The 14,737-nt window shown below is 46.6% G+C and overlaps 1 protein-coding gene across 1 annotated transcript; it reads left to right on the forward strand.

The window, feature by feature from the left end:
• Positions 1–450: 450 nt before the first annotated feature.
• mt2 (metallothionein 2) lies at positions 451–1,700 on the forward strand. Its single transcript, XM_059992634.1, has 3 exons — positions 451–590; positions 684–749; positions 1,524–1,700. The coding sequence occupies exons 1-3, from the start codon at positions 560–562 to the stop codon at positions 1,613–1,615; spliced, it is 189 nt and encodes a 62-aa protein (XP_059848617.1). The 5' UTR covers positions 451–559; the 3' UTR covers positions 1,616–1,700.
• Positions 1,701–14,737: the final 13,037 nt, after the last annotated feature.

The raw sequence follows: 14,737 nt of genomic DNA on the forward strand, positions 1-14,737 counted from the left end.
ATGAGCCACGATTACCCGCCCAACACTTTACTATACATAATATATACATTAACGTACAAGTTATTAAAGTAATATTAGAGTCCGCAGCAGTCCACGGACGCTGTCGAGAGTTTCCAACACTTTTTGTCGGGATATTTAGAGCAAGTGGAAAATTTCCGTCTCCCGTCACCTCTTGTCTAATCACGGATCAGTTGCTGAGCTGGCAAGACGATACTGTCCGTGTGGTGTGTTTATCTTTACTGAAACCCCGCTATCGACAGCTATAGTGGCTGCGGGACGGGGAGGGGGTCACTGTGTGAGAATTAGCGTGTGTTCCCGTTACCCAGTACTGTAATCAATCCGCCCCGGGAAAACACGATACAGTCTGTCCTTGGCACCCTGCCCTGATTTGCACTCAGCGCCGAAGACTTGCGCACCGCCCCACTCCGCTCCCGTCTGCACTCGATCCCGTTCGCTGCTCTATAAGTATGGTGCCCCCGACCGTCAGCACATTCAGCAACTCGGTGCGAATAGAAGCGAACTACCTGAGAAGCGGAGAAGAAGGAGGAAAGCATTAAGGATGTCTGACACCCCGTGCACGTGCTTCCAGAGTAAGTTGTGGGAACTGACGAACGGGGCTCGGACCCTACTTGTAATGTCCAACGGAACTTTTCAGTAATTCTGTTTTCCTTATAATTGAACAGGCGGTTCTTGTAGCTGCGGAGACAACTGCAAGTGTCAGAACTGCAAGTGCACCTCGTGTAAGAAGAGTGAGTTTACGGAATTTAGAGACCGGCTTTAACAACTTTATGGGGGGGAGGAAGGACAAGTTTTTTTTTATTACGTATAACGACCGTTTGGCTCACCGGGTCCAAACCGTCTGCTATCAGAGTATTATTCCAAGCCCTTATTCCCCCGTACCTCCAAAACATTGTCAAGCTCGTGTGCTGTTAACTGCCACCCGATTCTTTCGCCGCTTCCCTGCTTTGTTTTACTTCTGGACAAAATGCTGCGGCCACTTAACCACTTGGTGACGGGTCTTGGCCCGAAAAGCCCCTCTAAATAGATGCCGCCTGACCTGCTGGGTGCCGTCAGCCTTTTATATGTGTTGCTCTGGACTTCCAGCATCTGCAGAATATCTTGTGTTTACCGCTAACCTCCTAACCCGCTTCTTTTGGGCTGTGAGAGGAGCCCAGAGCAACCCGAGGAACCCCAGCGGAGTTCTCGCAGGGAGAACCTGCAAACCCCACACGGGCAGCACCTGAGGTCATGTTGGAACCCGGTTGCTGGAGGGCTTCCTGCAGTGCCATTTATTTCTTTTTCACATTCCCCTTGTCCAGCTAATACTTTTCCCCACAGTAACACTGCCATGTGTGGCGAATTAACCCTGTTTTCTTGCGAGCTGACTCCGAACCCTCCCCCCGCCCACCATGGCAACTGCTTGTTAGTAATGTAACGTTAGAGCCTGCAACCTGTACTGGACCAGGAGTCCGTGTCGGTAGGATGTTGCAAGCTAAACTCGTCCCCGGCTTTCTTTCGTCTAGGCTGCTGCGCCTGTTGCCCAGTCGGCTGCAGCAAGTGCGCCCAGGGCTGCGTGTGCAAAGGAGAAGGGGACAAGTGCAGCTGCTGTCAGTGAAGCTCGTCACCCGGGACCAGCCAACACGCCTTGCTTTGTAACGTGGACTTTTGTATGATTATTCACTGGGGGGGGGGGGGGGTTATAATCAAGAATGTTAATAATTTCTCTTTTGTACTTTGTTCTGGATGCATTGAACTGTATCTGATTAAAATACTATAGAAAAATACATCGGGATTTTGTTTTTGTTTCTCGGGGAATGAGAGCAGCAGGGTCACGACACGTTTAAACAGGAAACTCACAGAACTCTCGGGCAGACGGGCCGGGATAACATTTTACCAGCCAGAAACCCTGTAACGTGACAGAGATAATTAAAATCACAACTTGTGTGAAAGATTGTAATGTACAGCGGCGGAACAATCAAAGGGGAGAATACTGGAATGAATTTACGGAGCTGTGTCAGTATGGCAGTAAAGGTATTGCTCCACTGGGCCCTATAGTCTGTGAAGTTTCACACTGCAAACTCATTTTTCAAAAGTTCGATCAATGCTTTCCAAAGAGTTAAAGAGTCCTGACGAAGGGTCTTGGCCCGAAACGTCGACTGTGCTTCTCCCTATAGATGCTGCCTGGCCTGCTGTGTTCCACCAGCATTTTGTGTGTGTTGTCCAAAGAGTTAAAAGCAAGTTTTGATTTTGTTCTGGCTCAGAAGTAGTTTTACAAGCATTTTGTTATTTTGAAATCAATCCGCCGAGTGCTGTTCACCCTAAAGCTGGTGACTTCGTCCTGCACACCTTCACTCGAGAAACAACGCTTCTCCGGTGCTGCCAGGCAAGCAATGATTGAGGTGGCAGATCATGGTGTTTCCAAGAGCCGCACCCGACGCTTTAATCTCAGCAGCGTCCGCAGAACATGCCGCCTGCAAAACGCTCTGTCGTTTCTCACCTCCTGTACCTTGACAGCTCCCGAACAATCTGTGACCTCCACCGCCAGGAAGGGAGAAACTCCTTTCGCAGTCTCTCCTTCAAGTAGCACATCTTGCTAACTTGGAAATGTGTTACTGGTTCTTCGTCCTAGCTGAGTTAAATTACAAAGTATTTTACATAACTTTAAAATTCAAAGGAAAGTCACAGAACCATAGAAAAGTATACAGCACAGAAACGGCCATTTGGCCCATCTAGTCCATGCTGTAAATGGCCATTCCCATTGTCCTTCACCCGGACCATAGCCTTTCATACCTCTACTATCCACGTAGCTATCTAAACTTCTCCGAACAATTAAAATTGCAGCTCATTTCACACTCCTACATCCTTCTGAGTGAAGAAGTTTCCCCTCATGTTCCCCTTAAACTTCTCATCATTTACCCTTAATCCATATCCTCTGGTTGGAGTCCCACCGAACCTCAGTAGAAAAAGTCTGCTTACATCTACCCTATTTATAGCCCTCATAATATTGTATACCTCTATTAGATCTCTTCTCAATTGTCTACGTTCTAAAGAATATAGTACTACCCTGTTCAATCTTTCCCTATAACTCAGGTCCTCCAGACCTGGCTAACATCCTTGTAAATTTTCTCTGTACTCTTTCAAACTTGTTTACACCTTTCCTGTAGGTAGGAGACCAAAACTGCACACAATTCTCCAAATTAGGCTTCACCAACGTCTTATACAACTTCAACATTACATCCCATCTCCTGTACTCAATACATTGATTTATAAAGACCAATGTGCCAAAAGCTTTCTTTATGACCCGATCTACCTGTGATGACGCTGTCAGTGAATTATGGGTCTGTATTCCCAGATCCCTTTGTTCTACCACACTCCTCAGTTCCCGTCTGTTCACTGTGTATGAGCTAACCTGGTTGGTCCTACTGAACTGCAAAACCTACCATTGTCTGTATTAAATTCCATCTGCCATTTTAGCCCATTTTTCAGCTGATGCAGATACCTCTGCAAGCCATGATAGTCCTCATTGCTGTCCACTGCACCCCCAAACTTGGTGTCATCCACAATTCACTGATCCAGTTTACCTCATTATCATCAAGATCAATGATATAGATGACAAATAACAAAGAACCCAGCACCGATCCCTGCAGCACACCACTAGTCACAGATTTCCAGTCAGAGAGACCACCCTTTACTACCAGTCTCTGGCTTCTCCCACAAAGTCAATGCCTAATCTAATTTCCTACCTCATTCTGAATGCCAAGCGACTGAACCTTCTTGGCCAGCCTCCCATGCGGGACCTTGTCCAATGTCTTACTAAAGCCCATGTAGACAACGTGCCTTGCCTTTCACCACTCTCCAGGTAACTTCCTTGAAAAACTCTAAGCTTGGGTTAGACATGACCTACCACGCACGAAGACATGCTAACTATCATTAATCAGTCCATATCCGGTCACCTAGAGTACTTATCAATGACTTCCCTACAACTGATGTCATGCTCACCGGCCTATAGTTTCCTGGTTCCTGTTTAAAGTCCTTTTTAAAAAGCTGAACAACATTGGCTATCCTCCAATCCTCTGATACCTTATCTGTCACTAAATGTTTCAAATATCCCTGCTAGGGCCCCAGAATTCCTGCATTTAAATCCAGTAGGGGCTGAGGGAACACCTTGTCAGGCCCTGGGGATTTATCCACCCTGATTTGCCTCAGGGTAGCAAATATCGCTTCCTCTGTAATCTGTACAAGGTCTACCATCAATGCTGCCCTCAAATGCATCTCTTCCATTTCATGCACGTCTGCCCTCAACCCATCCTCCCACCAGCATGCCAGGGATAGGGTTCCTCTTGGTCTCTCTTACCACCCCAACAGCCTCTGCGTCGAGCACATAACACTCTGTATCTTCTGCCATCTCCAACGGGATCCCACCACCAAACACATGTTTCCCTCCTCCAACTTTCTGCTTTCTCAGGGATCGCTCCCTATGCTACTCCCTTGTCCATTCGTCCCTCCCCACTGATCACCCTTCTGGGACACCCTTGCAAGCAGAACAAGTGCTACAACTACCCCTACACCTCCTCCCTCACTACCATTCAGTGCCTCAAACAGTGCTTATGGGTGAGGTGACAATTCACCTGTGAGCTTGTTGTTGTTATTTACCGTGTTTGGTACTCCCGGTGTGGCTTCCTGCACATCGGTGAGACCCGAGGTAGATTGGAAGACCACTTTGCCAAGCACCTATGCTCCATCCGCCAGAAAGAACAGGATCTCCCGCTGGCCACCCATTTTAATTCCACTTCCTATTCCCACTCCTGAAATGTAAGCCCATGGCCTCCTTCAGTATTGTGATGAGGCCACACACTGGCTGGAGGAGCAATACCTTAAATTATATTTGGTTACCCTCCAACCTGATGGCCTGAACATCGATTTCTCCAGCATCCTGTAATACCACCACCTCTCCCCCACCCCTTCACCATTCTCTATTCCCCTTTCCCTCTCTCACTTTATCTCCTTTCCTGCCCATCACCCCAATCTCTGTTGTTCCTCCCCCTTTTCTATCTTCCATGGTCTTCTGTCGTCTCCTATCAGATTCCCGCTTCACCAGCCCTGTATCTCTTTCACCAATCAACTTCCCACCACTCTACCTCACTCCTCTCCCCTCTCCGTTTCACCTATCACCTTGTGTTTCTTTCTCCCCTCTCCCAACCTTCTACCGCTCAGTCATCTTTTTTTTTTCCCCCTCCAGTTTTGATGAAGGGTCTCGGCCCAAAACAACGACTGTATCCTTTTCCATCGATGCTGCCTGGCCTGCTGAGTTCCTCCAGGATTTTGCGTATGTTGCTTGGATTTCCAGAATCTGCAGATTTTCTTTTCTTTTTCCATGTATTTGATGCTGCTTTGCCTCACTTCTAAGGACAATATATCCATCTTCCAAGTAAATACTGTTGAAAGGAACACATTTAAGATCTCCCCCATCTGTTTTAGCATTACACAAGGATTTCCATTCTGGTCTTCGAGGGGACCCATTTCGCCCCTCGCAATCCTTTTGCACTTACTGTATCTGTAGAATCCCTTGGGATTCTCCTTCACCTTGTCTGCTGCAGCAACTTCATGCCTTCTGTTAACCTTCCTGGTTTCTTTCTTAAGTGTTGCCTTATATTTTCTGTAGTCCATAAGCATTTAATTTGTTCCGTTCAAAAGCTGGATATCTCAGCAGGTCGGGCAGCTCCTTGGTATGAACATTGAATTCTTCAATTTCCGTTAATTCCCTCCCTCTCCCTTACACCATCCTACTTTCTCTCTGTCTCCTCTTCTAGCTGCCTATCACCTCTCTCGTGATTCTGCCTTCCTCTATTACCCATAGTGCTTTCCCCTTACATTCCTTCTTCACCTCTCCGGCCTATCCCCTCCCTGCTTCCACTCCCCCACCCCTTGATCTTTCCTCTGATTGGTTTTCCACCCTCCCCCCACCTCCTTTATAGGGCCCCTGCCCACTCCTTCATCAGTTCTGATGAAGGGTCTCAGCCCAAAACGTTGACTGCTCATTTCAACCGATGCTGCTCGAACTACTGAGTTCATCCGACTTTTGTATGTGTTGATTTGACCACAGCATCTGCAGTGCAATTTCTGTTTAATTTGTTACGATCTTGCCTACACCTGCCAAGCATCTGCTTTTCACTCTTTGCCTGGGCGTCAATATCACTTGAAAACCAACAATCTCTTCACTTGTTATCTTTACCTTTTATTCTGACAGGCACATACAAGCTTTGTGTTTTCAAAATTTCACCTTTGAAGACCAAGTACACCATTGCCAGAAAACAGCTGGTCCCATTCCATACTTGCCAGCTCATTTCTGATCCATCAAATTTAGATTCGCCAATTTAGATTCTCAAGCAGTTGGCCAGACCTATCTCTTTCCATATTTACTTTGAAAGATACAGCTTTATGGTCACTGGATGCCAAGTGCTCCCTACCAAAAATCCTCCATCACCTGCCCTGTCTCATTCCCTGATAGCAGATCCAGTATTGCATGCTCTCTTGTCGGGACTTCAACATACTGATGAAGGAAACTTTCCTGATCTTCATCTGATAAACACTATGTCATCTAGTCCTTTAGCAGTTTGGGATTTCCAGTCAGTAAGTGGGAAGTTAAAATCACCTACTGTCACAACCTTATGGATTTTGCAACAGTCTGCGATCTCTCTATAAATATGTTCCTCTAAATCTCGTGGACTATTGAGTGCTTAATAATATAGCCCCATTAATGTGGTCATACGTTTAATATTCGTCAGCTCCACCTATAATGCCTCATAAGACAAGTTCTCCAGTCTGTCATGACTGAGCACTGCAGTGACATTTTCCCTGCCGAATAACGACACCTCTCCTCCTTTAATCCCTCCATCTCGGTCACATCTAAAACAACAGAATTCCAGAATATTAAGCTGCTAGCCCTGCCCCTCCTGCATCCAGGCCCCACTAATGTTTATAGCATCATAATTTATGGTGTTAATCCACGGCCTGAGCTCATCTGCCTTTCCTACAATACATCTTGCATTGAAATATATGCAACTTAGGATATTAGTCACACTGGGTTCAACCTTTTGATTCCTGACTTTGTCTGAGGTCTTACCAACATCGGACTCCACCATCTGTTCTGACTCTGGTTCCTATCCCCCGGAATTCTAGTTTAAACCTTTCCCAGCAGCACTAGCAAACCTTCCCGCAAGCATATTCCCCTTGCAGTTCAGGTGCAAACCATTTCTTCAGTACGGGTACTACTTTCCTGGAAGAGAGCCCAGTGATCCAAAATTCTGACACCCTCCCTCCTACACCAAATCCTTAGCCACGTGTTAGATTGTATGGTCTTCCTATTTCTGGTTGCAATCTGAGATGACAACCCTGGAGGTCCTGTCCTTTAACTTAGCACCTAACTCCTAGAACTCCCTATGCAGAACCTTGTCACTCCTACTACCCATGTCATTGGTACGAACATGGGCCACGACCTCTGGCTGTTCGCCCTCCCACTTAAGATTGCTGCGGACTGAGTCCGAGATTTCACAGGCCCTGGCATCTGTGAGGCAATATATCATTCGTGAATCTTATTCACACCCACAGAACCTCCTGTCTGTTCCCGTAACTAATGAATTCCCTTTCGCCAGACCGGGTCTCTTCTCCCCCTTTCCCTTCTAAGTCACAGAGCTAGACCCAGTGCCAGAGACTTGACTACTGTGACTTTCCTTTGTTAGGTCAACCCCACCCGCCTAACAGTATCGATAGCGATGTTCCTCTTGCTGAGTGGGATGGCCTCACAGGTACTCGGCACTGGCTCCTTAACCCTTTCCCCTTCCTGACTGTCACCCAATTTCCTGTTTCCCGTACCTTGGGTGTAACTACTTCTCTCTATGTCCAAGCACCTCTTCAGTCTCTGTAAAAGATACAGAGTTCATTCAATTCCAGTTCTATATCCTTAAGATGGATTATCAGAAGCTGCAGCCGGATGAACTTCTCACAGTTGTAGTTGTAAGGGACACTGGAGGTCTCCCTGCCTCCCCACATCACAAGAGGAGCTTTGCACTATCCTGCCTGGCGTTGCTACCGTCCTAGCTGAACATATAAAAAGAAGGGAAGGGAAAAAAACTTAACCTAGCTCTTTCCTTTTCATTGTTTCTCTGACTGAAGCCTCTCTTTGCTGAAGCCGCGAAGAGCTAAGGCCTCAAGATCACCACTCTGACTCTGTCCACTCAGACGATGGCCCTGCCTTCCTTTAACTTGCTCTTGCTAATCAATCTCAAACGTGGATTGGTCACTGGTGAAAGATCTATTATGCGGTTGCAACCCATTGTTCCCCTTTTCTACTTAGGCAGTGGATCTGTGTGAAATTCCCTCCTGCCAAGCTTCCGATGTCCAGATTGTTCAGAGACCCAGAGCATGGGTCTTCAGGCTCCTGGACCGCCATGTTGATGGTAATAATGAGAAGGGAGCATATCCACATAGTGAGAATCTCCAATGATGGATGCCACTTTTTGAGGGACTGCCTGTTGAAGATGTCCTCAATGACGGGGAGTGTTATGCCCTCCAGGCTTAATATTGAATATTCAGTTTTAGGGAGCTCACTTTCTGCAGAAATGACCAGTTCTGCTGTGTGTTACATTGCTGTCATATTGACTCAGATCTTCTCCCTCCACTGACACTGCCTGACCTACTGGGCAATTCCTAATCTCTGACCTGCATGACTTCGCTTCTCCATGTTGCTTTGTTTTACATCTCTCATTCCTTCAGTAACCCATCAACTGGACGACTTTCTCATCAGCTTATCAGCACACCTACCTAGGCCTCAACTGGCCAGAGAGATTATTTTATCCCCTCTGCCATTATCCTCTTTGCAACTTCAAACTGACTTTCTTTCAGAATCAGAATCAGGTTTATCTCGCAGATTTTGTTGTGAAATTTGTTGTCTTTGAGGCAGCAGAACATTGCAATATATAGTAATAGAAAAAATGTGTATTACCGTAAGTGTGTGTATATATAAACAAGTTAAATTAAATCAGTGCAAAATCAATAAGTAGAAAAGTAGTGTTAATGGGATCAATGTCCATTTGGGTATGGGATGGCAGAGGGGAAGAAGCTGTTCCTGAATCGCTGAGTGTGTGCCTTTAGGCTTCTGTACCTCCTTCCTGATGATAGCAATTTGAAGAAGGCCTGTCCTGGGTGATGGGGGTCCCTCATGATGGGCTCTGCCTTTCTGAGACATCACTCCTTGAAGAAGTCCTCGATACAACAGAGTCAGTTGCCCATGGTGGAGCTGACTAAGTTTGCAACTCTGCAATTTATTTCATTCGTGTGCAGTAGCCCCACACCCAACCCCTTTGCAGACAATGATGTAGCCAGTTAGAATGCTCTCCAGGATAAATGTGCAGAAATTTGCAAGAGTCTTTGATTTCTTGCCATATCTCCTCAAACCCCTAATGAAATATAGCCATTGCCGTGTATTCCTTGTAGCTGCATCGATAGGCTGGGCCTAGGACAGATCCTCAGAGATACTGACACCTAGAAACTTGAAATTGCTCACTCTTTCCACTTCTGATCCCTCTATGAGGAGCAGTGTGTGTTCCCTCATCTTACCCTCCCTGAAGTTTATAATCATTTCATAGGTCTTACTGACATTTAGTGCAAGGTTGTTGCTGTGACATCACTTAAATAGCTGAAACATCTCACTCCCGTATGCCCTCTCGTCACCATTTGAAATTCTGGCAATAATAGTTGTGTCATCAACAAATATGTAGGTGGCATTTGAGCTGTGCTAGCCACACAGTCATGGGTGTAGAATGTGGGCTAAGCAAACATCCCTGATTGTCAGCGAGGTGGAGATGCCATTTCCGATCATCACAATTTGTGGTCTTCAAGTTAGGAAGTTGATGATCCAGTAACAGAGGGAGGTATTGAGGCCCAGATTTTGGAGCTTTTCGATCAGAAGGGCAGGAATGGTTGTATTAGGTGTTGTATTAGGTCCTGCATCCTGACGTGGGTATTAGTATTGTCCAGGTGATTCAAGGCCGCATGAAGAGCCAATGAGATCACATCCAACATAGACCTATTGTGGTGATAGGCAAATGGAAGTGGGTCCAGGACCTTGCTGAGACAGGAGTTATTTCTAGCCATAAACAACTCCTCAAAGCACCTCACCACTGTAGATGTGACTGCTACAGGAGGATAGTCATTAAGGCAGATCTCCCCGCTCTTCTTGGCAACTGGTTTAATTACTGCCCTTTTGAAGCAGGTGGGAACTTCCAACTGTAGCAACGATTAATTGATAATATCTTTGAACACCCCTGCCGGCTGTTGGCACAGGTTGCTGGCTGTTGGCACAGGCCTTACCAGGTTCTGCCACCTTATAAGGGTTCACCCTTTTGAATGATAGCCTGACTTCAGCCTCTGAGACAGAGATCACAGGGTCACTGGGTGACACAAAGATCCTCACAGCTGTAGTTTTAACCTCCCTTTCAAAGCGAGCATAAAGGGCATTGAGCTCATCAGGGTGTGAAACATCACTGCACTGCACTGGTGTTTTGTTCTGTAGGAAGTAATGGCCTGCAAACCTTCCCAGAACTGACGTGCATCCGATTCCGCCTCCAACCTCGTTTGGAATTGTCCTGTTGCTGTTCAGAGAGCCTTCTGTCAGAAAGATCAGGTGCTTCAACCTGAAATGTTTACACATTCTTACTCCATAGATGTGGCTTGATCTTTTTTAATGTTGCTGTCTTTTTTTTATGCTTCAGATCACTGGCATCTATAGCTTCTTTGTATCTTCTCAAAGGTATTTAGGGTTAGAGAATAAATAATCAACATCCAGATCATTAAATGTAACTTCTTTATCAGTATCAGTATCAGTAATTCTTAACAAGTACTGCAGATGAGGGTGGCATGTAGCGAAAATAAACGTCAAGGGGTAAAATATGGGACATGGGGTGGGGAGGTGGGAAACCAGTGTCGATGTTACAGTAAGGCAAGGGTAAAAGACAATGTCCAGGCAAGAATATCCAGGGGCGGTGTGCAAACAAAAGAGAAACCTTTTTCTAGAAACATCCTTGAAGAACATAACTTTTCTCTACACAGTAGAGCGTGATGGAGATTGACAAAATAAGAATATAACAGAAGGATAACAAACACACCCAATAACTAAGACAATTTGCAAAGTATCAGTGGTTGCCATCTTGTAGCTTCTACTGACTTATAACACCTCTGTTGTGAATAGCAATTGATCTTTGCAAGTAAGGAATTCAAATATATTCAGTTTACCAGGTGGGCAATATTTGTAACTGATAAGCCAATTTTATATAAGAATAGCATTTTCTTGTCCTGTTTTCAGAACAGTGTGATGGCAGGGCCCATGCTGTTCTCCTTGTGCACAGGTAAAATAAAGTACGATTGAAGAATAAGTGTGCATGTGTTCTGAGTCCAGTTAATTGGCAGCAACACCAGAAGTAACTGAGCAGTTATGCAATAAAGGGAACTAAAGGCGATGCTTGGCCATAACTGGGTAAATGAGGACAGGACTGAATAAGAGCATCATAAATAAAGGCAGGAGTAGGGAACTTCACCTGTTCAATGTGACCATAGCAGACCCTTCACCTTACTTCTCCCCTGTGATAACCCGCCCCCGCTTGATTCGATAGTTCAGCCCACAGCAGTGATTTCTTCCATGTGAAAGAGTCAGAAGCGGTGAAGCATCGCAGAATCTTCCCTGACTGCTCCTTCTGACTGAGCGTCGGTCTGCAGATGATAGACAGAGGACAATCTCACTGAGGTGCAGAAAAACTGTCTCATTTTTACTATGTACTGTACATAGCAGTTGTGGTCGAAATGACAATAAAAGTTGACTTGACAAAGAGGGAGCAGAAGGCCGGCTCGAAGTGGGAGACAATTTGTGGGTCCTAGTCTGGCACAATGTCCTGAGGGAAACCGTGAAGGTGAACGACATGCTGGAGAACCAGGTCCACCATCTCAGCAGCTGACAGAAATTTGGAGAAGGCAATAAAGTGGACTGCCTTAGGGAACCAGTCCACCACTTCCATGATCACTGTGGTCCCATCCGACGGTGGCAATCTTGTGATGAATCCATGGTGATGTGGGACATGGGTATCGAGGGATTGGTAGAGCCTGCAGAGCCACTGCTTGGAGGAATTGGACTAAACACATTGACAACAGGCAGAGGCAAACTGAGATACTTTTGCGATCATGGTCAGGCAGCAGAACTGGCATTGCAGTAAGTTCAGAGACAGTCATGTGCCTGGATGGCCAAAGATGGGTGAGTACATCTGCCGACCTGTATAGGCGGTTGTCAGGTGTATTGGCCAGAGCTGCAGGACCTGGCAGTTCTCAAGATCTCAGACAATTCTGGCAAGTATGGAATGAGGGGCTGAGGGATGATCTGTTTCAGCTGGGTCAAATTGTCATGACAGGGTATCCACCTTAGCATTCTTAGAGCCCAGTCAGTAGGAGCTGGGGCATTGAATTTCTCAAAGAAGAGGGCCCACCAAGCCCGATGTTGATTGAGTTGCTAGGTCTGTTGTATGGATTTGAGGTTCTGGTGGCCAGTCTAGATCAGGAAGAGGTTGGTGTTTCCCATCAGTCAATGTCTCCATTCTTCCAAGACCCATTTTATGGTGAGTAGCCTCCTGTCTCCTACTCCATAGTGGTGCTGTGTAGGTTTGAACTTGCAAAAGAAGAAGGCACAAATGTGTCCCTTACCGTTGGGTCCTTTCTGGGAGAGGATGATTCCGGCGCTCACACCTGGTGAGTCCAGCTCTACCACGAAAGGTCCAGAGGGGTTGAGATGGCAGAGATTGGGAACAGATGTGCAGAATCTCTTGAGGTCCTTCAAAGGCTTGTCCATGGCAGTAGAACAGGTCGTCTGTCAGGTAGGTGATTTGGTGAGGGAGGTGTGAGGAATACTGTAGGTTCTGATGAAATGGCAGTAGAAGTTGAAGAAGCTCAGGAAGTACTGTAGCTGTTTGAGGGAGTGCGGCCGGGTCCATTTAACAATGGCGCACATTTTCTCTTTGCCTTCGGGTGAAAGGTCGTAACCTAGGAAGAAAATGACTTGGGTGTGGAACTGGAAATCCCAGAACTGGGATTTGCAGTAGAGTAGGTTTTTGAGCAGATGCTGAAGGACTGAACGGAAGAGACAGACTTGGTCTTGGGGGTCCCTGGAGAGGATGAGAATGTTGTCAAGGTAGGTGAACACAGCCTTCTGTAGCATGTCTCGGAAGATTTCATTAATGAAGGCTTGGAAAACAGCTGGACCATTCAAAAGCCTGAACAGCATCACCAAGTATTCATAGTGTTATGAACATGCTGCTCCACTTATTCCCCCACTGGATGGTGATTAAGTTGTAGGTATTTCGTAGATCCAGTTTGTTGAAAATCTGGGCCTCTGTTGTATTTCAAATACATCAAGGGGAGTGGGTAGCTGTTCTTAACGGTGATTTCGTTGAGACAACGGTACTCAATTTTGGGATAGAACGCCCGATTTTTTTTTTTTTTTGATGGAGAAAAATCCTGCACCACTGGAGACTGGGATGGCTGAGTGAAGCCATTCTGTAGCACTTCAGGGATGGCTTGAGTCCCAGAGGGGAGAGAGGGAACAGATGACCTCGGGGAGGGGTAGTTCCTAGGAGGACGTCAATCATGCAGTCATGTGGTCTGGGGTGACAGGGTACTGGCTTCCCCTTTACTGAAAGTGATGGCTTGGTTGTGTTATTCCTATGGGAGTTCGGTGAGATCAAGGGTTTCTTCCATCTCCTTGGACTTACGGGGTGAAGTCAGCTGAAGTTGTCTGGCACATGGATTCCCAACTCAGTAGTGAACCAGATGACCAGGCAAAATGGGGTTATGATTGGAGAGTTGGGGTAACCCAACATGAGAGGAGTGGTGGGTGAGTCGAGAAGGAGGAATTGGATAGACTTGCAGTACTCTATAGTGCACAGGCCGTGTGTCCTCTCTGACCACCCCAGACCTCAAGGGACATTCATCAATGGCCATGACACATAAAGGGAGAAAGATAGGCTTGGTAGGGAGACCGGTCCAGAAAGTTGTCTTCTGCGCCGGAATCCATCAGAGCCTCCGGTGTGTGTAGAGCTGCTGGGGCATGGGCAAGGACAGACAGACTGAGTCAGGCTGTGGTGCTGGGGAAAGATTACCAGATAGAAGGCCGATCACCTCTAACTGCTGGTGCTGTTTCCCACGCACCGAGGGCATCTGATGTATGGGCGATCAGCTGCTGATCAGTTAGTGCACAGGTTGGTTCCCCACCAACTGTGTGTGTGTGTGTGTGTGTGTGTGTGTGTGTGTGTGTGTGTGTGTGTGTGTGTGTGTGTGTGTGTGTGTGTGTGTGTGTGTGTGTGTGTGTGTGTGTGTGTGTGTGTGCGTGTGTGTGCGTGCGTGTGTAGAGGGATTAAGGAGCTCTCTCTAACTCCATGGGGTTCTTGTCAATATGGAAGAGCAGAGTGATGAGGCTTTCAAAGCCAGTGGGCAGCGCTAAGGTAGAAAGCTAGTCTTTCAAGCTGTCCAGATGTAGTGATAAAAATGGCCCAACCGCGTTTGTACTTTCTGGCTGCTCTCCACCACGACGTTCCTGAATTTCACAGTGTAATCCAGCAGCAAGAGTAAGCTTTGATGTAGGCAAGTAAACAATCTGCTCCCCCCCTTCCACTTTCCAGATGGCTAAAAATCCAGTATATTCCCG

Source organism: Hypanus sabinus, chromosome 17 (genome assembly GCF_030144855.1).
Source record: "Hypanus sabinus isolate sHypSab1 chromosome 17, sHypSab1.hap1, whole genome shotgun sequence".
NCBI lineage: Eukaryota > Metazoa > Chordata > Chondrichthyes > Myliobatiformes > Dasyatidae > Hypanus > Hypanus sabinus.

Coding starts and splice junctions, on each gene's coding strand:
- mt2 (XM_059992634.1), top strand. CDS start 560: ATGTCTGACACCCCGTGCACGTGCTTCCAGA. Junction 591..683: donor CCCGTGCACGTGCTTCCAGA/GTAAGTTGTGGG, acceptor ATAATTGAACAG/GCGGTTCTTGTAGCTGCGGA. Junction 750..1,523: donor GTGCACCTCGTGTAAGAAGA/GTGAGTTTACGG, acceptor TCTTTCGTCTAG/GCTGCTGCGCCTGTTGCCCA.